The sequence below is a fragment of the Seriola lalandi genome, unplaced genomic scaffold, assembly GCF_002814215.2.
Source record: "Seriola lalandi dorsalis isolate HSWRI2012SDOR001 ecotype SW California unplaced genomic scaffold, Sedor1 jcf7180002054288, whole genome shotgun sequence".
NCBI lineage: Eukaryota > Metazoa > Chordata > Actinopteri > Carangiformes > Carangidae > Seriola > Seriola lalandi.
The window spans coordinates 499,380-526,303 of NW_019524841.1; the positions used below are offsets into that span (position 1 = coordinate 499,380).

The 26,924-nt window shown below is 41.3% G+C and overlaps 1 protein-coding gene across 1 annotated transcript in view; it reads left to right on the forward strand.

Annotated features, from left to right (window-relative positions):
* tenm4 (teneurin transmembrane protein 4) overlaps nucleotides 1-26,924 on the forward strand; it is a 152,862-nt gene that overhangs the window by 111,655 nt on the left and 14,283 nt on the right. The window contains exons 22-28 of the mRNA XM_087173880.1: nucleotides 2,352-2,601; nucleotides 2,999-3,019; nucleotides 7,871-8,103; nucleotides 8,921-9,075; nucleotides 16,586-17,463; nucleotides 21,769-21,941; nucleotides 25,116-25,351. Coding sequence (XP_087030006.1) covers nucleotides 2,352-2,601; nucleotides 2,999-3,019; nucleotides 7,871-8,103; nucleotides 8,921-9,075; nucleotides 16,586-17,463; nucleotides 21,769-21,941; nucleotides 25,116-25,351 — 1,946 coding nt within the window. The remainder of the gene's footprint in view (nucleotides 1-2,351; nucleotides 2,602-2,998; nucleotides 3,020-7,870; nucleotides 8,104-8,920; nucleotides 9,076-16,585; nucleotides 17,464-21,768; nucleotides 21,942-25,115; nucleotides 25,352-26,924) is intronic.

Below are 26,924 nucleotides of genomic sequence, written 5' to 3' on the forward strand. Positions count from 1 at the left end.
ACATCTCATTTAACGAGCTTTATAAAATTAAATCTCATAAGGATTCAATAACAGCCTTTGTGGTTTAAGATTTTTGTGGTACAAGCCTTAAGTTTGCTGCTCCTTACTGCATTTTATACACATCATTCAGAATGTGCCCAAGAATGCAGCTAAGTACCACCATGTCCACCCAGAGCCTTAAATGATGCTTTTAGTGTAACATTGAATTGTCCTCCCTGTCTGTAGCCTTTTGAGGCTTTTTCAATACACCAGTGTCGTGTAGCCTGAGATAGATGTGACTTTTCTTTTTCTTTTTTTTTTTTTATTACTGCTGTCCATTTTTAGGTGAGGGGGGTCAATTTTCTTATTGCCAGCAAATTACTCCTGAAAGGCGGGAGGAGGAATGAAGAGAGAGAAACTTTGGGCAGCACCTGTCACTAGCTCGGTTTCAAAGTCTGTTTGTATCTGGAAGGGCTCATCAGAAGAGATGAGGCATATTTATATGAAAAATGCTCAGGAAGGTGGCACTTTGATCTGTCACACTAAACCTGCTGAGTCTGAATGTGCTGTCCGGGGGAGGGAGAGAGTCTGCTACTTGCCCGCACATCACCTCCACTGCTAGCTCCTCCACCCCATCCCCCTTTTGGCGCATCCATGTCTTGTTCATGCCCAGCATTTTTAGAATCATCCCTAATTTAATTGCTATCAGTCTGCTACTCCCAGCAGCAGCAGTCCCTAAGATTAAATCATGTCCCAGGAAGGGGATGCTTGGCTGATCTTTTCTGATAGACCAAATGCCGTGCTGCTCAGAGAACTCAGGTCACAAAGTACCATTAGAGGCAGAAAAAGTACCGCAGACATGCAGATGCTGAATTTCAAATATGATTACATTGATTGGGCAGCAGGAACATCTTTACATTTACATATCTGAACATTTTCCAAGCATAGATTGGCAATACTAATGGAAACAGTATGTGCGTGTGTGTGTGTGTGTGTGTGTGTGTGTGTGTGTGTGTGTGTGTGTGTGTGTGTGTGTGTGTGTGGGTGCATACCTGAATGCCTGCACATGAACTGTACTCATGCTGCTCTATTTTTGTTCATGCACAAAGCCCGTGGAGGTAGAAAGGCAGGCATGATGCCATTTGTAATTGGGGCAAGTCAATTTTTTGTGATTATGCCTGTGTGGCAATTTTCTATCTCCAAGAGATTCCACTTGTGCCAAGGGCTTTCTGGTCTCCATTTTGATGTGATATTTTCCTGTGTTTCCATCCACTAGATACACCTCTCAAACACGGCAGAGGTGCACACACACCTGTTCAAAATCAGATCAGATTCTTATCTGTGTATTGACTTGCACTTCCTTTTAAATTTGTCATCTAATATACATTTTAAACTGCATTAAGCAATCACTAGGAGCTAGGGACTTTCAGCGTGAGAGCATTGTTACCCATCCAGCAGAAACAGGGCAACATGCAGTAATCATCCCATTTTATTCACAAAGCCCTCTGTGCATCTCTACACACCAGACTGCAAATCTGTTCTCTACAGATTCCAAATTGATTTGCAAATTTCTGGAAGTGTAGATGGCAGAATCAGGATGTGTCTTGAGCTGCTTTGGAAATTAGGCAACATTTTTCATTTAAGTAAAACTCTAAACAGTGTTTCTTCTGTATAATCTAAAAAGAATTTCTGTTGTGTAAACAGGATAAATGTGGAGCTAGTAGCTCATGCAGTAATGTAAATTGTGTAAACAATTTGCAGAAGTGGAATTAATAAATGCATGTAAGCAAAACTAAATGTGACTAATTGGGTGCAACCTTTGTAATCACTGTGGTAAAATGCACTTTCAACAGTTACTAAAAATGTTAAAACATTTTATATTTCTGTAGTTGTGTATTAACTAACATGAATGTAATATTTGTAAACTAATTGGGAAAATAGGTTTTTGCACATCAATACACATGGACAGGAATTTTAGTGCCTCTGAAAATGTAAATACATCTTGAAACGAGAAATCTTCCTTTGGTAACATGTTTTGGATGCTGTATATTCATTATTGGGTTGCTGTATAATTATACCTCTCTAAGAAGTTTTTTTTTTTTTTTTTTCCTGTGGGAAGCTGGCCTGGATTTATTTCCCAACTTATTAGGAAACACTCTGCTGCTTTCAATGATGATTATAAAACTGCCTGTTGTTCAAGTCCACCTCTTACCAAAATTGCAAAAAATTAGCCATAACCAGTTAGCAAAGCCAAGTCTGCAAATGGATTTTTGCTTGCATCCAATTTTAGGAAAATAGAGCCCATAGTCTCCAAACTGCTCAACCTAAACGGGCTGCAGGTGTTACTTGTTTCTTTCCTGTGCCCTCATCAGGTATTCTTCACATGGGGAATGGGGAGAACGTCTTCATCTCCCAGCAGCCTCCTGTAATCGGCAGTGTGATGGGGAACGGGCGCAGGCGAAGCATCTCCTGCCCCAGCTGCAATGGCCTAGCTGATGGAAACAAGCTGCTGGCGCCCGTGGCTCTGGCTTGTGGCTCAGATGGAAGTCTGTATGTGGGGGACTTCAACTATGTGAGGAGGATTTTCACCACAGGGAATGTCACCAGCGTCCTGGAGCTCAGGTAACGGAGGAGTAGCAGCTTACTAACATTCACTCAGAACCATGAGCTCAGATGGGCTTGCGCACAGGTCATAAACCACAGAGGTCGATTGAGATAGACAGAAATGCCCTAAAGGCCCAGGATTGATGGTCTTGCCCCTCTCATCCACCTGTATCAGCTGGAGTTTGGCCCTGATAGAAGCTGAAGAGGATGTAATGGGGTCTTAACAGAAGACATTCCTGGAGAAGATTAATTTCTTTGTCGGTGTCAGCAAAGAAAGCTTTGAGTAGATAAGAAAACTAATGTTTTGTCATGATTCTCTTTTTTTATTTCATTAATTATTCTACTCACTAACAACTAACATTTCCCCTCCTTTCTCTTCCTCTCTCATTTTCTGCTGCTTTTGTCACACTGACAGAAACAAAGACTTCAGGCATAGGTAAGCTGCACAGCATTTGCCTAAACTAATAAAAGAAATGTACAGTCCACAGACTTGATATCGAAACGACCTTTTGAGCCCGTTTCAGACACGCGCTTGTGAGCAGCTACAAGATCCTATCTGAAAATACTGACTCGGTTTTCATCTTTTCTTAAAGCTGTAGATTTAGTGGTTTATTAAGACAGAGTTTTACGTAGATCTTGCCTTGTCCACCGCAGTGTGTTTGCATCTGTATCTGCGATTGCAAAGAGAGAATGTAGATAATTGTTGTCTCAGTAGAGGCTGCACTTTTCCTCAGGGTTTATAACAGGAGTCAAATTGCATTGTCAAATTGATGGTTATAGCCTCAAACGTGTAAGGTATTAGTAGCTTTTAAATGTATCCCCTAATTAAAATGGTTGTGGAATCGCCATCTGTCAAGGAATCTCATCATTTGAAAGTGGAATATAGATATAATGGGATATGCATTTCATTGCCAGTTTATTAGGTACACCTTGCTGCATCTGTTCCAATCCAACACAACCAAACATCCAACCTTTTTTGAAAAGCATCAGAAAAATGTTAGTCAATCTACAGCCATCGGGAGACTGTAGTTTCTCCTGCTTTTGAACTAACCTCTATTGAAAAGTAAAAGGTGACCTAAATAGTAATGGTTTGTCACAGAATAAAATCAACACCTTCCTGATGGTGTCAACAGAGAAACTGAATATGATGAAGTGTCATAAAGGCTTTATGTACGGAGCTAGGTGACCCTCCTGAAATGGCAACTCAGTGTAGATTTTATCGGTGGCTTACGATACAGAGACCTAATTTTCCATGGCAGGAGGTAGTGAGGGGAATCTCTGTCTGCTGTCTTTAGATACCATGTCTCAGGGAAAGGGCTACTGATTGATTTTCTATCAGAGGGTCATGACTTCAGCAGGGGAACATGTAGTCCAACTGAAGATGAAAAGCCTAGTGATGCTGGTCACTGGCCTCTATTCTCAAGAATGGCCACATTAACAAAAGACTCAGAAGCTCTCTATTGCTTTTTCTGTCTCTTTAACTATCTGCTCTCAGTCTTTACATCTCGAATGTCTTTGTTCAGTACTCTCATATACTCTAACTTGTGCATCCCATACACACACACAGGCACTCTTTTTGCTAGAGCAAGACTAGAGAAACGTCAGAGCTCCATCTCTTCGGGCCTCAGTACTCCAAACGCATTTGCATATTAAAAAGGAGATTTATCCAGGAAAACACAGCATGTGTCTGTATAAAACGGGTGGCTGCTCCAGTTCGTGTGTGAGCTAGCAATAGGACTGGGTGGTGGGTGATCTCACGGCTATGTTCATTGACCCCCTACTAAGGATGTCCCCATCCACTCCAACCACACTCCCTCCATTGCCACGCCAGCATGCAGCAAAATCCAATTATCCTCCACAAACTAGATGTTGTCAGTGAATATACTGTAGATGGAGGATATGGCCATAGCTCAAGGTCAGGGAATAACGCCTTATAGTTTCAAACACTATGGGGGTCCAGAACTGTTCTACATGCAACCTGGAGCTGATAAGGTATCAGCTGATTGCACATGGCAGATAGAATACAAAGCAGAATCCAGTTATTGAGACTTGCTACTGACCTACTCTAAGACAGCAGTCGTTTTTCGAAGCCAGCCGCAAGTACCTGGAATATACTATAAACCAACATATCAGTCAACTTGGTCTCTGGGCTGATTGTGACATGTGCGCCTGAGGTTTGCTGCCGTGTGCTGTCATCACTGATTCACTGAAGGTCAATTGTCATTTAAAATTATGTACTGGAGTTGACAATTCCACAGACCCACTGGTCTTGTGATCTTGTATTATAAAAATATAAGCTTTGGCACCGTCACTCCGACCATAAGCCTGAAAAAAAACCCTCAAGGTTATAGTTGAAATTCTGTCTTAATCCAGTTTGAATGACGTCCTGCTGACAGGTTTCTGCATAATGCTTATCAGGTCTGGCAGAACTGTGTTGTATCTTGCCCTGATAACTCTGGTCATCTTTACATTACTTTCACATTGCTAAACAGGTCACTAATTCCTTGTTTTGTCTGACCAATAGGCATAAACCCAAAGATGCTCAATTTACAATCAATCAATTAAATTTACAGTTGGGAAAAGCAGCACATTGTTTCATTTGAAAAAAGAAACCGGCAAATATTTTATCTTTTAGCTTTTTAGCTTGATATGTTGAAATTATTTATTGATTTCATAGATTAGTCAAATTGTTGTTCATGCATTTTCTGATAATCAATTAATCAACTGGGCCTGTATTCACAAAGCATTTTATCTTACCACTAAGAGTACTCCTAAGTCAGGCTGAAAGTTTTTGACTAAAAGTTTTCGCCTAAGTCCTATTCACAAAGCTGCTGAGACCAACGTTTAGTAAGGAGAAGCGAAAACTCCTAAGCTAAGAGTGCGACTCCGTTGCTATGGCTGACGTCAATTCATGGACGAGCTGCCTTGCAGGAACCACAGCGATTGGTTAATGAATGACCGTCTGTGCCGGTGAAAACGCATGCGCAACATCTCGCAGTAATAATAATAAAAAAAAAACACTGAAAAATAAACTAATACAAATTAAATAATAACAGATTAGGTGCTGCTACAAAAGTAGTTAATTCTCCAAAATGCATCTGTATGACCAGAGAATTTAATTTTAATATAAAAAAGTCGATCAATTCTCTCAATGGGAAAATAAAAAAAACCTAACCTATCCTAGACTACCTAACCAAACCTAACTGGCAGCCTAATAGCCACCGTCTGTTGTAGCTGTACCTGTTGTAATGTAGCTGTGGTCCCAGCTGTGGGTTGAAGTGTGAGAAGATTTCCCCTGTCCCCCACCAGGTGACATCCAGCTGGAACGTGATCCTTTCAAACAGCTGCCTCAGGTCACTCTCCATTCAGATCCATATGACTCGTGTGTAGTACCTGGACACTGTACAACAATGTCCACAACTGTATTGGTAGCATCAAATACAACCTGTGTGTTGATGGTGTGATTTTGTTTTCCTGTTTATAAATACCTCCTCATCTTGCAATGGTGCAATAATTTTTACATGCGTTCCATCTCTGGCACCGACCACTCCGGGTAGATTTGCATTTGCCATGAAGCTGCTTTATTTCTCTGTAGTTGTTGAACATCTAAAAGAAATCATATGAATTGTCCAATGATGTCAGAGCGCATTTATTGTTTGGTGGATATATCGGCTTTTCTCTGTTGCCAACTAGCACAGCGTTGCCAAACGCTTAATTTCCCCACTGATCAGGTTGTTTCAGTTGGAGATGTTATTACATCCCTCACAAACTCCACAGCGATCATTATTCCCTCGTGATTGAGTCATATCTTTTAAGTAATTCAGCATCGTGCAAGGTTTCCAGAACACTGCGAAGTGGAATGACAGTGGTCCTTTTACGATTCTTTGTGATTTGGTCTTAGTGAGTTAGGAGTCCTCTCCACTACTTCTAACTTCTCCCAGATTTAGGTGCTACTTTTAGCGCTAAGTGCCTTTTTGAATAGCTCTTAGTAAACAAGAAAAAATCCTAAAGTTAGGACTGAAACGCCCATTATTTTTAGGAGTTCCTCCTAAATCGGCAAGTTAGGAGCTACTTTTAGACTTTAGATGCTTTGTGATGACGGGCCCCGATGTATATGAAGATTAAAGGGATCAGTCAGCTGTTTTTCATGTGAGTGACACCTGTAGAAAAATGAACTGTAATCCATGTACCTTTTGTGCCATGTAGTGTATTTACAGGAGCATTGACAAGCTTGTAAAATCAAATAAGATCAGTCATGCCTAGAATCTCTAGTATCTCAGTGTATAGTGCCATTGGGCTTGTCATGCTTTGATTTTTCAGCAGACGCTCATGTGTTTATTAGTAGCAAGCAGAGATTTTTATTGGAAGTAATCCTCTCTGTCACTTCGTTTGTACTACTATGGATTTGCCTACAGTTATCTTTGTTTTCTCTGTTTTCTGACACATATCCTGACTGGAGTATACCCGTAGATTGCATGCATCCCGCCACAGCAGGATTGGCTATATTTGGTTCTTTTGTCAGTCTGTCGGTTTGGGCAACCTCCTGTGGATGTGAAGGATTACTTTGTTGACTGGGTTGGGAGTTTAATGGGATATTTTTTTGTGCTGGAATCTCTGGCTGATGGATGCATAATGTGTTTGGATTGCAGTACATTTGTGTTTCTCTAAAAGAAGTCCCAAGGGAAACGGAAAACATACTTTTTTGTACTTCTGGCAATAACCAGGCTGCAGCTACTATATAGAAACTGTGGTTTCATATTGTTGTTCTCAGATGACATCACAGAGATTTCTTGGGTCTGGGATGGGGTAGTAATTAGGATCTGTGTCAAAGGATCCAATGTACCCCAATGACTGAATCCCACTAGACCCTCATTTCTCTTTGTCTAACTAAATATACATCCCCTTCATCTGTACTGGGTTTTTTTTTTTTTTTTCAATAATATGAACGAAGGTCGAAATCTGTATTTATACATTTACAGTACTTTCACATATGTCTACCCATATATTCAGACAAGTGGAGTATCCGCTCTCTTTTGACAACAGGGACTTTTAACTAAGCTGACTGTATTGTAGATGAGTCCTAAGCTTCACCATTTTGTCATGTTTAATCTCATTCTATTTTTCTTTTTCCATGTCCATGGTTTAAACTGTAATTGTGCCCAATTGACTCGCTAAATGGCTTTTGAATCCATTTTAATTGTATTACACAATGTTTCTTATTGAAAGCACTGTAGCCCTCCCAGCTTTTATTGACCTGGGCGTCTTCCTCTCTTTTCCCTTCTCTCAGCAACAGCCCCGCTCATAAATACTACCTGGCCACCAGTCCAGTGAACGGTGCTGTGTACCTTTCGGACACCAGCAGCAGGAAAGTGTTCAAGGTGAAATCCCTGAATGTTGTGAAAGATGTGGCCAAAAACCTGGAGCTGGTGGCAGGCACCGGTGACCAGTGTCTCCCATACGACGACACTCGCTGTGGGGATGGAGGAAAGGCTGTTGAAGCCACTCTCACTAACCCCAGAGGTAATGAATGGATTTTATTATAATCAATGTAGCGTGTAGTGTGTCAAGTCAGTTGGGGTCTTCTTTTTTTTTCTCTTTCCTTTTCAAGTAGACTAGATTGCTGCATTGTTGAAGACAGTGGTCCCAGAGGCCAGATCAATATGTTCTTCAGCTTTCACGCACTCACTTCTCTTCATTTCTCCCCATCACTAACTATGTACATGTAGCTCACAAGCTTCAGTTATTTTAAAACTGAATTTATTTTTTAAAGCATGCCTTTCCATGTGTATTTCTTTTTCTTCTTGTTCCCATGTTTGGATTATGAATTAGTCATTAGATGACATGCTTACTTGTTGTCCTCCACAGGGATGAAGTTGTGATTCATATGTCCTGAAATAACGCTCAAGTCCCTCTGAAATGTGCAATATGTATAGTCCAAGTTTGCGTTCAGAATAAAGGATTTTGCTCTAACTGCTGTGATTAAATATTTGTTTGTCAGACCCTGATGTAATAAAAAAAAAATGGAGATGTGCATAGCCAAGGTTAGTATCCTCGGCTTCATTGTTGCTGGAGGCTGAGAGAACAAAAGGAAAAGAGATGGCATTGATGGAATTTTAGTTGTAATTGAATCAATGCCAACAGTACTATTCATCTATTTTGATGTTTCTATTGTTCTCTGTTATTGATCAAACAAATCAATTGTAGCATTAGTTTTCATTGCCATGATTAGTCTTTCATTTCTATTGTAGAACATAGCCCTAAATTATCATTTAGTGGTGCTCTGTCCTCACATTAAGTCACAGACGGACAAAACAACTGATGGATATTTTATCTGCAGGCATTACGGTGGATAAGTACGGTGTAATCTTCTTTGTGGATGGGACCATGATTCGCAGGATTGATCAGAATGGTATCATCTCAACTCTTCTGGGCTTCAATGACCTGACCTCTGCCCGACCTCTCAGCTGCGATGCTGTGATGGACATCTCTCAGGTACCTCTCAGACCGGCGTGTGCTTTCCTGTCTCTCGACCTTCACCAGTCTCCTTGACTGACCGTGACTCCAGGATGCTTACATCTCCATGCTTTTGTTTCTGTAGCTCAACGCTGTTGGTCCAGTAGTCGTCTAGTTTGGTTTTGATCCCCATTTGTCTATTGGTTTCATGATGCCACATTTTAGAGTCACAGCACTTGCAAAGGATACTAAGGGACACAGTTAGAGCTGAAAGGCATTTAGCACTCTGTTGGGATTCCACTGCCAGTTTCAGACTAAATCCTGTTTCCCTGTGTTCACCTAAGCCCATGTCAGTAAAGTTATTGCACCTGTGATCTGTTATGAATGATAAAGCCTGATGACTGAAATAGTTAACGTTATTTCAGATCGTTTTTTATCCCATAAGAGGAAATTCCATTTGCAGTAAGGCAGCAAAAAAACATAAAAATACACTCTGACAGTAGAGTACCTTAAAAAATGAAAATACTGTGCATACAATACAAAATACAACAAAGAGTCCATGTAATTTAAAAAAGATAAATAAGAAGGACAAGATAGGAAGTTTTAGTGTGCAGTTAACTAAGAGGCCGCATGTGGTATATTTGAATAATATGTTTACTGCACGTAGAATAAATTTGAATTTTAACATGTTGCGCCTAATTTTTGCTAAATCTGCACCTCTGAACAGACAGGAGGAATGTTGAATTCATTAAATTAAGGATGGCCTGGATTCATTGAGATGGATTTCATTGGTTTGCGAGTTTATGAATTCAGGGAAGCAGCTCCAAACACAGCTGTGCCAGGCTGCTAAATTACTTATTACATCTTATGGTTAACACGCAAATACAAATAAAGAAATGAGAAATTAGTTAATTGGACTCGGTCCAAACTGGAGGAACCCAGAGGAACTGGAATAAACAAAGCAGCACCTGAGTATAGAGCCGATCTGAAGCCAGAGGTGGCAGTGCAGTCCGAGGAGTTTCCATGTCTGTGTCAAGTGGCAACACATCCCCAAATGCAGAGGGCCGGTGACCTATAGCTGTAGGGGGATGACGAGGATGACCTATAACCTCACTCTCTCTCGATTCACACACACATATTCACTGATGCACGCAAAGCCATGTACTCACTCACACACACACATATGCACTCATATGTACCAGACAGAACACATCCCCCAGGCAAGGACACTACACTGAGGTCACATCACTCTCTAGCTCAGTGACCCCCCACCCCCCACCCCCCCTTTTTGGAGGTGACAAGACAGACTTTTGCATACTCCAGCTGCTGTTGTATGGCTGTGTTTTCCTCATATTATAATTTTCAGCCTAAATAGGTAGGGGTTGTTTTTCCATTCTTGACAAAGCAGTAATTTCTAAAACAACTAAACTTAAAACTAAACCTAAAACTACACTTATGTAGTGTGTGTGTTGTCTACAAGATCTATAATTGTTTTAGTTTGACCCCCATGAAAAGAGCATTCCAGGGCTTGAATGATAAGATTTGATTGATGTCTAAGCTCTGCTCCATGTACATGCACTAGTGTGTTTCTTTCCCCCATCGTGTATGTTATTGAATACAATTATCAAACAGGTCCTGAGGGGCCTCAGAAGGCAGTGGAGAGAGGCTTTCTGTGTGAGTGAAATAATGTATTCAGTGGAGGGAGCAAAGCCTCCAGCTGCCCATTTCCAGTCCCGAGGGCGGGGGGTGGGGGGGTCTCACAATCCCTGCTTGCTGCTCCTTCACCCACCCACACAAACACAAGCGCCTATAGATGCTCGCCATCCCAGTTCCACAGCAGAGCAGACACGGGGAGACTGTCTGCAGCCCCACAACGATGACAAATCGCACAAGCACTGCCAGAGACACTCAGACAGTAAAAAGCATCCATTAAAAATTCATCCAGGGCACATACAGGCGGGTGACAAATTAAAGGAAAGCCCAACATAAAGTGTCTTAGTAAAGTGTTTGACCACCACAAGCCGCCAGAACAGCTTTAATGCCCCTTGGCATTGATTCTACAAGTCTCTGGAGGGATGAACACCATTCTGCCAAAAGATATTCCCTCATTTGTTGTTTCGATGATGATGGTGGAGAGCACTAACATGTTGGTCCCAAATCTCCCATAGATGTTCAATTGGGTTGAAATGTGGTGATTGCAAAGGCCATAGCATATGATTTACATCATTTTTATATTGAAACTTTGACTATGTTCCTTAGTGCTCAATTTTGGATTTCTTTATAGATCCAATTTTTATCTTTTAACCTCCTAAGACCCGAGCTCTATTCTTTGCTATATAGGCTGATTGGGACCTGAGAAAAATGATGTCCACTTATGAGGACATTAGTTTTAAATTTTGATTACTGAGTGGCAGTATAATATCCTCATATGTGGTCACCAGGCCCTTGTTGAGAAAAAGTTAGTATTGTGGTCTAGAGAACCCAAAATGTGAGGTCCACATATGTGGACGCCAGGTCCTAGGAGGTTAAACTTTGGCCAATATTAGACTCCAGTGTGAACTCGTCATGGCCCTGATGTAACTTGCATGTGCAGAAGAACAACAAGACGTCACACGCAGCACTCTGTGTAGGGAAGTAAACAAGGAGAAGAACTCGGGAATAACAAACATGGATGCCACAGATATGAGCGTTTACGGTTTCATTTTTAAGTTGTTGTACAGTGGAAGCAGGTGAAAGTCGAATGTGGGAACAGATGATGAGTAATAGAAGAATGAAGAGAAGGAGAATTTATAGTGTAATTATGGCTTTTTGTGGAGCAATGGCTGCTACCTCGGTACAGAGGTGTGTGTGGATGTGCGGAGTTGAAGCCAGGAGTGGTGAGATCGTGACGTGAATGTATGGCTGGGCGATATGGCCCAAAACTGTATCTCACAATAAAAATTTGCAGTCAGTCGATATATATATATTTATCACCATAAAATGCCACATCGTTATTTCTTTCAGGTTTAAAGGTTGATTTTTTCGCTATATATATATATATATATATATATATATAGTCAGAACATGACAAAAACTTATCAAGCAGCAGAACATTAAGAAACTCTGAGGTACAAACATTCAAAAATATCATAAAATATGCATGGTTAAAAACAAAGTCCTTTTCAGTCCTTTTTACTCAAGAAAGTGAATAGAAAATTAAGTTATGCAGTGTGATACACATGTAACATGATCAGACTGCTACTAAAAAATAGACACAGAATATTTGCACTGGGCACTGGCCTGGGTCCACTAACACTCGTTTTGGCCTGTCATTTCTTACTTTCTGTGTGTTCTAACAGGTGATATTGTTTCAGGTGATGAAACAGGTTTGTGGTGTTACCTGTCTTTGATGGAATGTGTCTCTGGCACAGTTTCCAGTGCAAATTGCTCTGTTTTTTGACTGTAAATAGCCAAAATATCTCCAAACTACTGAAGTTGAGTGGCCTCTCTTGACTACAATATCTTCGTCCTCCAAGCTGCGTTCTGCTTTTTCTGCGGTGTCGCTCATTTCGCCTTATTTGCTTACTCTTCTCCAATTTCAAGCCCGTCAGTCACTGTGTGCATCTGTATATAATGTCACGTGCTGGCCTGCAAGCTGTCAAACCTGTTCTGACGTAAAAGTCACATTGAATTTCCGATACAGGTCACATGGCTGTTCAGACTGAGGTCACATTTCAACAAATCAGATCTGTATCTGATTTAGAACCACGCATAGAAGTGGCCCAAATCTGATTTGAAAAGATCAGATTTCATGTGATTAGTGCTGCTCACACTGTCATTAAATACTCAGATCTGGGTCACATGGGGGTGGGTCAGATTTGGGCCACTTAGGCCCACTGTATGAACTTAACCATACAGTGACCCCTCGTGCCCTATGGATGGGGGCATTGTCATCCTGGAAGAGACCACTCCCATCCAGACTGAAATATTTCATCATAGGATAAAGGTGATCACTCAGAACAAATTTCTATTGATTTGCAGTGACCCTTCTCTCTAAGGGGACAAGCGGACCCAAACCATGCCATAGAAATGGCCCCCACAGAATAACAGAGCCACCGGATCACCTCACTGTGGGGGTCAAGTATTCAGGCCTGTCATGCCGCACATGCACTTGCCCACCTGTCAAGAATATGGTGAAGGATGACTCATCTTCACATCCACATCTCTGTAGACTAGTAGCTGTAGTTTTTGCACCACTAAAATCTCAAATGCACATTCATCTTTGTAATCTCTGTAATGCAGCCTTGCTATAATATCCCTCTCTATGTAACTGCTGACAGACTGTTCTTGCTCAAACAGTTGATCATGTCCTGCATTGACATTCTCAGTCACCTGAGGAAGAGTTTCTCTTTTGTTTTTCTTCACATATTGCACTAATGCACGTGCATCACGTTCATGAAATGTGCTGGCAACCACCAGTTTCGACCATATTTACTGACGTCTTTCTCATAGATCTAAATGCAGGTGTCACTTTAGTTACTGTCTCTATCAAACTCCAGCCAGTTGAGCTTCTTTATGACTGAAGCTCCTGCATTGGTGCCCCAACAATGAACCCTCTTTCAAAGTCACTTAGATCTTTTCCTCTTGTCATCTCGACACACAATGAGAATCAACTGAGCCTGTTCAGCATGTTTATACATGTCACAGAGCTTAATTTGATGTTAATTGATTAATTGTACCATGCAGGGCACCTGTGTGGAAGCAGCTGCATTTGTTATGTTTCTTCACTTATTTATTCAGTTTTTTTCTTTAATTTGCCATCTGTCTGTAGATTCCTACTTCAAACACTCCCCAACCCTTCACTTAGGCCCAGAGTTTCTCTGAACAAGGCTCGTCACATTGGCCATTACTTTTGTGGTACCTCAGCTGGCTAAGGCAAAAAAAAAAATAACATCAATTTTCTCTCTCACCTCTGATGAGGTCATTGTTATCGTGCCATGCCATCTGTGCAGGAACCACACTGCAGCAAAACTCACTCTTAATTCAATGTGCATCTCTAACCTTTCTTCTTCTTTTTTTAAAAACTTTTTTATTATCATTCAAGAGGACAAGAGTTTGACCTGATTCAAGAATCTTTTAATTTGTTTATACCAAGGCCTTGCTTTTTCAAATTTTTTTTTGCATTTTCTGTTTCAAGTCTTGAAAATCTTCTCTGTATCCCCTGGTGAGTTCAAACTCAAATAGAGGGAAACCATTTCTTAAAACAAGATCACTTGAACATATTTCAAGGATGTTAGCAGCTTCAGAAAGCTTTATCAAGGCTCTGACTGTGACATTCAATTCAAATATGAGAGGGACTTCAAATAATGACACATTACTCTTCTTCAGACGGGCATCATGCTGGTCTGAGTGAAGAGATTGCTAATGGAAAATGTCATTATAGTTCTAATACAAGTTCAAATACATTTAAAAATAGTTGTTGCATTGTCGCAAATCCATGGCTCACTCTCTCGGCTGATGAGCGCATTTTGGGTTTTTTTTTTTTTTGCTGGTGGCGGCTGTGTCAGCCAGGCACTACTGACAGCTGCCCCATTGTATAAAGGGGAGGGTATGATCGGGTTACAGCATATGGGACAGCAGCTCGGGAAATATCCCCTCATCAGTCAGAGTGGCGTGAAAACCTCCTTACAGGCAGCTCCCCCGAGCCACTCCACACTCTGGCTCATGAAATATTTAACCACCAGTGTTGACAAGAAATAGGTTTTAAGGAATTGAAAGTCTCCCCTTCATTTCCCAAGTAAATGCATTTTCTGCTCACTGAGAGATGACATGTATCCACTGCCAGTCCCCTGTTTGTTGTATGTGGCCAAAGATATGTAGTATTATATAAACCTCCTCCGTTTTGTGGGGGATGATGGGATGATGGGAGGTTTATGGGATGCGAGCTGTGTGTGATGCTCATGTCTGTTTTTCAATCAAAGGTGGACAAATTCTTTTGCTTGTATAGAGTTCCAGGGATTCAAGAACACCATCAATGCCGAGCGTAGAAACAGTCAAGTAATCATCTCCATAGAATCCCCTGTCAGTTTTAGATGAATGATTGTTTGAGCATTCATTTGTATAAAATTAAGAATATGTGAACACAGCAGGTAAATAAAAAGGCCCAACATGGCTGGATGTTAGCTGTTAGCAACTTGCTACTCTGTGCTCTATCGTGTGTCGTTTTTTGTGTGTCAGGACCCCCATGTTTTGTCCTTTGTGATGCAGAGTAGCATGTCAAACGAAGTTAAAAGTGATGAGTCAACCATGGCTTTTTTTCCACTTTAAGCCGCAGAAACCATTTCCCTGATTTTAACCCTCAAGTTTTTGAATTCACAAGTCAGAAACCTGCGTTTTTATTGAACAGTGTTGGTGGATTTATAGGCGGGCGCCAACTTCGTGGCTAAATAGCAATGTTATCCGCATTTTGTAATGCATACTCACTCCGTACACTCAATATGATACATATCTTTTAGCTGTCCACTCACTTGGTTTGCCTGAAGTGTACATTTTGTTTCCAATACACATAATTATGAGTATGATGTGCTGGTCAAGGTTATTTAATGTTAAAGTCCACATGTCCTGTTGCTCAGGAGATTTGTTGTCAGTTCTAGTGAAGAGAATGTGTGATTTTCCTTTCCAGGTCATTATGACAAATTACTCAACCATTGTAACAAGCTACATAAATTCATTCACCTTTGCATTTCCTAGATGTAGGACAAAGTATTCAAAACAACTCTCATCTAATAAGTTGCCTAAAATCTGAACCTGTCTATGTATGTTAGTCCAGGTTTTAATCAGCCTCCTTTGTTGGTGCTCCAAGGCATCTATTGAAATATGGCACTTCATATTATGTTCCTAAAGATCCCCCTGGGATCATAAGTGAGAGGGAGACCAGTAAATTGGATGAATCCAATCATTCCAATTTGTTAAAAGCCTGATACATTGTTAGCAGAACAATAAGTCATAATTTGGGAGGCCAGAGGCAGGCTACACTTTCATTTGGTAAGTGTGCTCCAGTTTCTTTTCAAGGACTCATGCAATCTCTTGTCACTAGAAAATTAATAACCTAAAGCAAGGAAAAACACTGGCTCAGTAGAGGTGAATGATGCAGAAGTCCAGTCCTTAGGTGTCCAGTGTGCTCATGATCAATTGGAGTTGCAATGCCTTTTCAGTTAATCTGATCATTTGAATGATCTTCCCTCGTTCTGTCCTTCCTCACCGCTACTCGTATCATCTTTGATCTCAAATTTCATGTTTTTGTGTTTCCCCCTTTAACAGCACGCCAGCTGTTATTTTCCTCCTTATCAGATAATAAATCGTTTCAAAAAAATGTTTTTGCTCCAAACGCACACTATGAGATAGCCTACCTTTTTCACAGCAGCCTATCTTTTTTGTGAGCAGTTTTCAATGATTCTTCCTTTGAGGGACTGTTTCCCTCTGATAAAGTGAAAAATGTGTGGATCAATAAGAGCATGGTCTGTCTTGTGACCTGAAGCTGATATTTTTTTGGTGTGTTTTTCCCTCTTAGGTACGTCTTGAGTGGCCCACAGACCTGGCAGTGAGTCCCATGGACAACTCGCTATATGTCTTGGACAACAACGTGGTACTCCAGATCTCAGAAAACCATCAAGTCCGTATTGTAGCAGGCCGACCCATGCACTGCCAAGTGCCTGGGATTGATCATTTCCTCATGAGTAAGGTGGCCATCCACGCCACCCTGGAGTCAGCCAACGCCCTGGCTGTGTCCCACAATGGCATTCTGTACATTGCAGAGTCAGATGAAAAGAAAATAAACAGAGTACGACAGGTGTCCACCAATGGAGAGATTTCCCTGGTTGCAGGGGCACCGAGTGGCTGCGACTGTAAGAATGAAGCTAACTGTGATTGTTACTCTGGAGATGAAGGCTATGCCAAGGATGCTAAGCTCAATGCACCCTCCTCCCTGGCAGTGTGTCCAGATGGAGAGCTTTACGTTGCAGATCTGGGCAACATTCGTATCCGTTATGTGCGAAAAAACAAGCCCTATCTGAATCCCCTTAGCATGTATGAGGTTTCCTCTCCCATTAACGATGAACTCTATCTGTTTGACTCAAATGGCAGCCACATTTTCACGCAAAGCCTGACTACAGGAGACCACCTCTACAATCTGACCTACACAGGAGCAGGGGATCTGAGCAGCATTACTGATAAGAACAAGAACACAGTGATCATCCGACGAGACACGACAGGAATGCCTCTGTGGCTTATGGTCCCCGATGGACAGACCTTCTGGTTCACCATTGGCACCAACAATGCCCTTAAAACCGTCGCTGCCCAGGGTCAAGAACTCGCTGTAATGACCTATCATGGAAGCTCAGGACTTCTAGCAACTAAGACGAATGAAAATGGATGGACAACCTTCTTTGAGTAAGTAATTTAAAGAAACATTTGCAAAACACCTTTATAATCCCTATAATCAGAGTCTGGATCCTTGTTGAGCTGATTATAGATTAGGGCTTTACCTCAGAGAGCAACTAAATAGATCTGTTAAATCTCTTAAATCCAAAATAAAGTTTGTACAAAGTCATTCCTGGGCTTATCTGAACTGGGAGCACTGTATCTGTGGTAGCACTAAATGCTAAGATGCTTTAGTGAGTGAATGTTTAGACTTGAAGAGTTCTTTGACATCTGAGTTTATTGGCACATGAACTACCTTCTTATGCCTGGATGTCTATGTCACTCAGAATACAAGACCTGTGGAAGTATGGGTGTAATCCTATTTGCTGTTATCATACCAAATAGGATTACTGCACGATATGTTACTCATCTCCACCCTTGCTTGCAGTGACAGACTGCAGACCATCGCTTGTTTAGAGACGTAGGGTACAGGAACAACATATATCTGCTGGCAGGCACATTTTACCAGGAGGCCTGCAGCGAGACCAGGCAGTACAAGCATAATAGATTAGCCAGAGGTAGTAATTGATTGAGGCAAACCGCACATTGTGAGGGAATAGTTGAAAACACTCCCACATGCTGCAGCATTTGAGCTCAGGATTTCATGTTCTTGTGACTTCAATGGTGCAATCTGTCCCTCAGTTTAATATACTGTACCAAGGGATACTGTGCTAACTGAATGTCAATCCAAAAAGTGTGATTAAGCAGATTGGCTGGTCAGACATCTGTTACACCTCGCTGGAGGAATATAACACTCTGACACATAATCAGACGCTGTGTTTAATCTGAGTAGACATTTATCACCTGTGTTTGATTTGGTTGTCATCTGAGACGGTTGTACTGAAAAAACGATGCAGCGAAAATGGCACTAATGTAGCCATGCATAGGCATTTCTCAAGGTAGAGTGAATTGCCTACGGCTTAAACAAATCCAGTGGGTGGTTTGAATTCTGAATTATTTCTCTTTGACTTTCTGTAAAATGGCTGCTGTTCTTATCAGGTCTGAGAATATTCTTACGTATTATGTAAAGAAAAGAGAGAGATAGTATAGCACCAGTGACACGAGCAGCTACCTTTGTGAGATGAAACGCAAACAATGGATGTTCAAGATGTTCCAAAATTTCTCACACATCTCACCGATACTATAACACGGAAGACAAGTTCAAGAAGATAAGCATTTTCAGGATGTTTGAAGTACACATGTATCATTTAATCACAGAGTTGGAAATAGGAAAACAGGGATACGGTGGTGTGTACACTTATTATTCTAGAATTGAATCATTGTTTAGCTTTGGCTAAGTAGGGATAGCAGGTATTCCACTAATCACAGGGTCGGTGGTGCAATCTACAGTTCCTCTTGTCCACGTGTCAAAGTGTCCTTGGGGAAGACACTGAACCCCAAATTGCTCCCAAAAGCTCACTGCCATCGGTGTGTGAGTGAACAAGATGCAAATTGTAAAGCGCTTTGGATAAAAGTGTCAACATAATGTTTAAGCCTCTAGTACAGACAGTATCTGCATTTATTGAGGCAAAATAAGATGACATTGTTAAATACCAGCAACACAACAATAAAGAAATGTAAAAGTAGGATGTCGAGGCATCACCTGTTCATTTCCTTTTTAAGAGGAGAGTGCAAAATACTCCTTTTTTATAACATAATTATGTATTATGTAAGGTATTCATATAATTGTAATAATATAATTAGTTATTATATAAGAAATATGTTATGCATAAAATGAAGAAAACTTATCATGATCTTTATCATTATTATTAAAATGATCCAATTTCACTTTCAGAAAAAAAATGACCTCATGTTCTTACAAGCAAGTGAGATCATCCATGTTTCATTTAGACCAATAGAGTGGTTGTTTTTTTCCTTTAATAATTAGCTTTGAAGGTCACTCCACCACCTGAGGGTCAAAACCATAATTTGCCATCATCAGATTCGAAAAGGAACCTCCATTTATCTCTGCTCAACAAAGTGCACTGCTAAACATTTTATCCATATTAATTACTGTACACTTAAGTCCTGTAGCCAGCAGATCCAAATTAATTTAGGATAAATGCAGAAACAACAACACAACACACAGGACAAAACACAACACAAAGGACATCTGCTACACTGTCTTTCTTTACTTGGCGACCTCATCTGCTCTGACATTTACTGTATGCGCAGATGCTCTGTTGACCTCCTAATGTTTTTGTTGTAAGGATAAGTGCTTATACTTAAGGGTTACTGTAAATCTATCAGTTCATCTGAAGGATACCTAATTGTTCTCGTAGGCTCCAATTAACAGGGCAGCAACAAATGTGCTTTAGCTCCCGGGTTCAAGCAAATGATCTTTAGTTGATTAAGTACATCAATAATAACAGCTAAATCATGTAAAACAACAGTTAATGAAGTTGACACAGTCACATAGCTGTTGCCTTTGTTATTTTCTCCACAGTCATCAGTCATATGTGTCCTGAAATTCACATGCAGCAAGAGGAAGTGAAAATATGAGAATAACTGAATAAAACAGAGGTTAGGTATGCTGGAGGGGGCTGATACGAAGTGTTCGGCCCATTGTTTGGCCCCAGCGTGAAAGGTCATAGAGCTAGCATGTGACACAGAGGTGATGCGATCTGAATGGACTTGTGACCATCCAGGGGGAAAGCAGTCCTCTCCTTCTGCTGAGAAGCCTGCCCCCCGCATGCCCCTCTTGTCCAGAGAAAGCAAGCTAATAGGCAGCTGAGTTGAAGCAGGCCAGAGCCATTAGAGCTCAGCGGTGAAGCCCGAGGAATGGCTGTAGCTCAAGGCCCTAATTGAGACAGAGAGGGTTTGGGTCAGTGATCAAGCTGGGGCATGCAGCATTGCTCTAGAATGAGATTTCTGTCTTGTGGACTCAGTCTTTTGTGCAGAGGTGAAGGCAAACAGGGACAGGAACTCTGTCCCTACGTCAAATGAACTGAACAGTTGTAGTGCTTTCACTGCAAAAACTTTGATTGCATGATGAACACAGGGAGAATGACTCGCTGATAAAATATAAGCAGTATCAAAAGAAATCAAGCGCTTCAGATATAAATTACTCTGCTAGTTAGTATTTCCTGAAGTGGAGGACCTGGGTTGAAACGCATCCATGAATCTCAGCCCCTACAGCTGAGATCAGATAACATTTATCTCTGGGAGATGATTCCTCTCTCACTCTTCCTTTCCATATTGGATATTTGAGATGGCAACGCTGAGGAAATATCCGTAAACCAGCACCCGCCATCTCATTTATTAGAGGCTTTATTATGGCAGGCAGCAACATCGAAGAGGGCTTTGCAATCTGTATTCAGTGCGCAGATAAAAGTCCTCATTCTAAGTAATGTACCGTTCACTCAGTCCCATTCTGGAACACTGGCAATCTGAAAGATTTCAAATTGTTCTATGCTGATGTGCTCTCTGAGCGAAATGAAACAATCTGGCCACTCATGTTCCTGTGTGTGATGAACTGACTGATTTGTAGGCTAGGGGGGTGCTGCATCTCTTGAAGGAGTCGCACCTCACTGCTCAAATTTCATAGACTGTATAATGAGATTAGGTGATATCACTAATCTTTTAAGCTAATAAGCAGTTTTCCAAATTTGAAAAGGTGTATGCTTTCTCGTCTTGGCCGTGGGAGTTTTTCTTTGTCAGTTGTTGTGTTTTTTTTTTGTGTGTGTGTTTTTTCTATTGCATGCTTCACTCCTTTGAAAGTTATTCACAAACTGAGGAGCACTGATATTAAAGTATCCAAACTATTCATGAAAAGTGAACCGAGGCAGGCATCGCACACTTTTTAGAAGTTGTGCCGATTGCGCTTCAGTGATTAAAGCAGATAGTTTTGAGTTTTATTACCTCGGGCTGGAAATATGGATGGATTTGTTGCTGTGTTTACTGCCAGTGTTGACACATTTCCACAATTTGTGACACCAAGAGGGAAATATCACACTCCACAAAAAAAAACTCCTAATTCCTACTGTGATTACTACAGGATCAGTTTATCCTAGATAGCAACTCATGATCACCGTAAATCTGAGATGACAGAGCAGCTCATTAGTCACATTTATGTACCTACATGAATTTATGCGTACCTGACCTGCATTCATGATTATGATTGCTTCCTTATGAATTGACACACCAACACTCAGTAATTTCTTTTCACGCCACAGCACTGTTTATAATTCTGCTATAGTTACTCTTTATACACACTTTCAGATGACATGCCCCCCTTTTGCCTTCTTTGGCTCACATCATTGTATTTCATTGTAGGTATGACAGCTACGGGCGTCTGACTAACATCACTTACCCCACGGGCCGAGTGAGCAGCTACCGTACAGACGCCGACAGCTCAGTCCGCATCCAGACAGAGGGCTCCAACAAAGAGGATATCACCGTCACCACCAACCTGTCAGCCTCTGGCACCTTCTACACACTCATGCAGGGTGAGTGTCTTTTACTGCAGCTCATAAGTGGAGCTGGGGATTTTTACCTCAGCCAAGGAGGTTATGTTTTCACCGGTGTCTGCTTGTTTGTTGGTTTGCTTGTTTGTTTGTCAGCAGGATTATGCAGAAAGTAGTGAACCGATTTGCACCAAACTTGGTGGAGGGATGGAACACGGGCTGGGGAAAGAAATCATAAAATTTTAGTGCAGTTTCAGTTAAAGGTTTTTTTTTATTTATTTTTTTATTTTTTTATCACTCTCCTTAACATTGTGAGATGGAGCATTTTTCAACATTTTCGTCAGTTTCTCAGGAAATAATGTATGGATCTTGATGTTAAAAAAACAGACATATTTATGATGTTGGCATCTATTAGTTTGTGAAGTTTGGTGCAGATCCAGATAATGATCCAGATCTGACAGATGACAGAGAAGCTTGTCCTTTGCTTCAACAACAAAACCTTTTTATTCTGGTATTTATCTATTAAGGTATGATCAGGTACTGTGTATAGCATGAAAAAGATACCTTTGCACACTTCACACACAAGTGAAAGTTAAACAAGATTAGAATCCCCACCGTGTCGTGGCAGGGAGGTTTGTGTGTCCCTCTGATCCTTGAAAGCTGTGTTGTAAAGGATCAATAGCTCTGTGTAGGATGTCTCAGGACAACTAGTGTTAGATAAGGGACTAGACAGTAAGCGATTTGGAAAACTCTGTGGACTGTTACTTTAGGATGCCTGGAACAGGAGGCAAGCACCTTCTGGCAAAGTCTCGTTGGGCTTAGCCTTAAGGAGTATTGTGGGCTGCCGCCATCTGGGCTAACCAACAGTTTGAACTGGAACTATTCAGCAGGTAGTTCCAATAAAAGCTGTTAGTGAAGTGATAGTGAAGCCTGGAATTACCAGGACATTGTTTCTGGACTGTTACATAGCTGTTGACTTTTCCAAATTGAATTTTTCAGGCAGACGCTGGACACAGATGTCTCAAAACCTGGGTAAATAAAACCAAAACTACATGCATGGCTATATCGAGTTGTTGTTTGAGAATTTTACTTTTTTTTTTTTTTTTTCTATTATTTGAGTGAACTAACCTTAAATGAAGATGTAATGCCTCACAGGTACAGAGCTTACTCACAGTAATATTTGTTGCTCCTCTGTTTTTTATTAAAATTGTTTAGTGCAACTCCCATTTACCAGAATGGAAATGGAATTGATTTTCTGTCATAAAAACAAGTCATAAAACACAGTGCTGGTGGCCCCTACAAGATCCTCCAGGTTTAGGAAATTCAGTGAGATGTGCAGGCAGAGGGAGGAGTGATATTGTGGCTTAGTCTGACACATTTAGACATTCTGATTTCCCGTCTTGTGCCTGACCAACTGCTTCATTGATCGCCTGTTGATAGCTTTGAACTTTCTGGACCTAATTCAGTTTTTAAAAGACTGTCCCACCCACATCCTTTCACCTGCTAACATTTGATTTAAATTTGAGCGTGTCCTCCACCCTTTGGCTTGACTTACTAAAAACTGTGTCTAAAACAGACGATGGCGATCTCTGGTTTCTCACTGTTGCACAAAGGACTGGTCACCTCCGTATTGTGACCTTGTCTTAGACATCTGCTTGTGAGGACAGCGGCGCCAGGAACTCTGCTGTTAATTAATTCACCACTGTCTGCTTTGTAAGCTTGCAACTGGGTGATCACATAACACATGAATGCACGGCCTTCAGGATTCTTTTCTGGTCATAAGGTTCTGTGTTTGTCCTCTTCTTGGCGAGCTTCAACACACCTCAAGGCTGTCAAATTGCAAACAGATTGAAGGAAGCTTCAGTGTAATTGTCTTCAAAATTGTAGTTTCAACACCAATCGGTTATAGACTCCTCAAGTGGTAAAATATGTCAAATATAAAAGTATCAAACATACGGTTGTCAAACTTAAATATCCTATGTATAGTAGGGAGCTGAAATTAAAATAGAGATATAAATTAAAGCGTGAAATAAAAATAACACTTAGCCTCTTGGTACAGTGAATATTAGCCACTATGTAGAGTAGTTGCTAACTTACTCAATAGATCTTATTTGTGTCTAATAACTGAAAATGATGAGCCTTAAATGAGCCCTCTTAAATGTTTGTGTAGGGCAGATCCCACCCGTATGCATGCATTAGCATGAACCTCCCAGCTCAGCAATATCTCCAGCTTCATCTGGTCTCAGAGGCCTCCTATAGGTAGGGTTTGCCCCAGAGGCCCTTTGGTCATCTCCTGAAGTGTCTGTATGATGGAGAGAGGTAAGGGCCAGTGCAAGGTCAGCCCTGCCTCCTCTTCCCATTTCTCTTGTCTCAGCAACACAACATATCCTGTGGCGCTCTGCGCAAAAGAAGAACATGCAAAACTCCATCTCATCACATGATGCTTATTGTTGTTCTCTGTGCAAAATTGTCACAGCCACTTTAACCGGACATGTCAACACAAGGAAATTAAAGTGTATGTTTTTTTGTTTTGTTTTTTTTTTTGCTGTTAAATGAAGTCAACTAATTAATGTAGTGTTTGACAAGCCATTAATTTTCCTTTGTTCTTAATGAGAATAATATTCATCCTGGTCCCTGTCAGTCTAGTGACAGGAGGCAAGGAGGAGGCATTCTCTGATGAATGTACATGAGATGCTCAGTGGAAACATTAGTCACTGGTCTGGAGCAAGAACACAGGCTGTCGTCACCTAGGGACAGTAACAGACTCAGATTTATCCCTTGTGATTTTGTGTGTGTGTGTGTGTGTGTGTGTGTGTGTGTGCGCGCGTATGTATAAATGTGTGGATGTGTGTGCATTAGTGTTACACCCTGCCTTCTCTGTGGCCACAGGCAAGCTAGAATCTTTGATAGTTTTCATTCCTCCATATCCTCCAGGCTGCTGCAACAGCTGTAAAACTTTACTTTACTGGCGCTGTGAAACCTCTCTCTATTGATCTTTGTTGTCACAGACCCAACATTATTGCAGAGGTTCAGTTAAATACTGCTGTTAAAGGCTTTCTTTTTGCTGAGCAGCCATTTTAGGTCATTAGGTTTGTGTCTCACTGAGATGAATATTAGATTTAGTCCTCTTACATCAGCTACAAGAAGCTCTGATTGTTTTTTTCCTCCTAATCCTAATCATAATCGTTTTCCCCTATGCTCACTCTGCATCCTCAGATCAAGTTCGCAACAGCTATTTCATTGGTCTTGACGGCTCGCTGCGGCTGGTGTTGGCCAATGGTATGGAGGTATCCCTGCACACCGAGCCCCACCTGCTGGCCGGCACAGTCAACCCCACAGTCAGCAAGAGGAACGTGACCCTGGCCATCGATAATGGCCTTAACCTGGTGGAGTGGAGGCAGAGGAAGGAGCAGGCTCGTGGCCAGGTCACTGTTTATGGACGCAGATTAAGGGTAAGCATGCCGCCTCGCTAAAAGTGGCCTGTGCTTGTACACACTTTAAAAGGATCGCAAGGTGACGGCTTAAGAATGGATGCGAGTGAAAGGGAAAATTTCTATCTCGCTCAAAGTGGCATTGAATTCCAGCTACCTCCTGAACATGACTGCAACGCAATGCAATGCAATATCATCCTACAATGCACTTTGCTGGACACTAACTCACATGAACACATTCCTCGCGGAATACCTTGTAACATGAATGGTGTAATGCTATCGTTTATCTTGCAATCATTGACACAGACCAGAAATATATGGGCACTGTAATAACTTTGCAAAGATGAAAAGTCTTGCCTCATTTTTTTGAATTCCTGTGCAATGTTTTGGGATTTAGTTGTCCTTCAGACTCACAGAGGTGTTACTCAAACTAAACTCCCTGTATCATATGAGATCTTTTCACCTAGCGTCCCCACACCATTGCAGCCCCTTGTATTTTTAAAGGTCCCATATGTCTTTTTTGATTATAGATCAGGTCTAGGTTCTATATTAATACTGTGAAAGTATCAAAGTGTTCTGTCCACAGGAAATACACACAGCCTGTATTCACAAACTGAGCCTTAAAACGAGCCGTCAGGACTTCTGTAACTTTGCGAGGTCACAACGAGGCAGTCACCACTCTTAGCCATGCCCCAAGCTTGGCCCACCATAACCCACCATCCAGCCTTGCAGGAGTGGTTTCTCTGCTCAGAAAAAGCTCCTCTCTTCTGATTGGCTTGCCGAACTTTTGTTGCTAGAGCACCAGAGAGAAGCCTGAGAGAGGAGATGTAAAACTACATAGAGATGGTTTTTGGCACTTAAAACCACACATATATCTTCGCATGGATCAATGCTTCAAATAAAACACAGGAAAAGTGCAGAATATGGGACTTTTAATACAAGGCTGCTTTTGGTCTGCATGTGACTTATGCAGACTGAATAAATTTGACTCAGTCTTGTGTGTACTTCTTCTACTTTGATAAGAGAAGTCTGTGAAATTGTTGCAGTTAAAATTCGGAGAAATATGTGACTGGGTAAATGGCCTCAGTGGTCTACACAGTTGCACACAGCATATCAACAGGTCCCTTTTCATAATGGGATTAACAACCAATGTTTGAACATAAAAGCATCTAGAATGACCCACTGAAAATAACTATTAACACATGGAGCACCAGTAAAAAATGTATCCTGATTGATTGGCTTGTATTGGTTTTCTTGGCTGTATAAGGCAAATAACATCTTTTGGTTAAGTTGTCTTCCACATTCTCAGGGAGGTGACACAGCTAATGGGGAGGTGCCACTTTGTCTGTCATTGGCTGTTCATTTAATGGCCCCTGCCGTCCCTTTGGAAGTGAAAGCTTCTAATGTATGTTACAGACAATGGCCCCAGGGGTGAGATAGGAAATGGGAGCAGCCTAATGGCAAGAACAGAGGGGATGAACAGAGCTGGAATCATTGAGCGACCTTGAGTGGCATGTCAAGTGATATTACGTGGGTGGCTGGGTAAGTGTGGCAGTGCACAAGGGGTAGGGGTGTGTGTGTGTGTGTGTGTGTG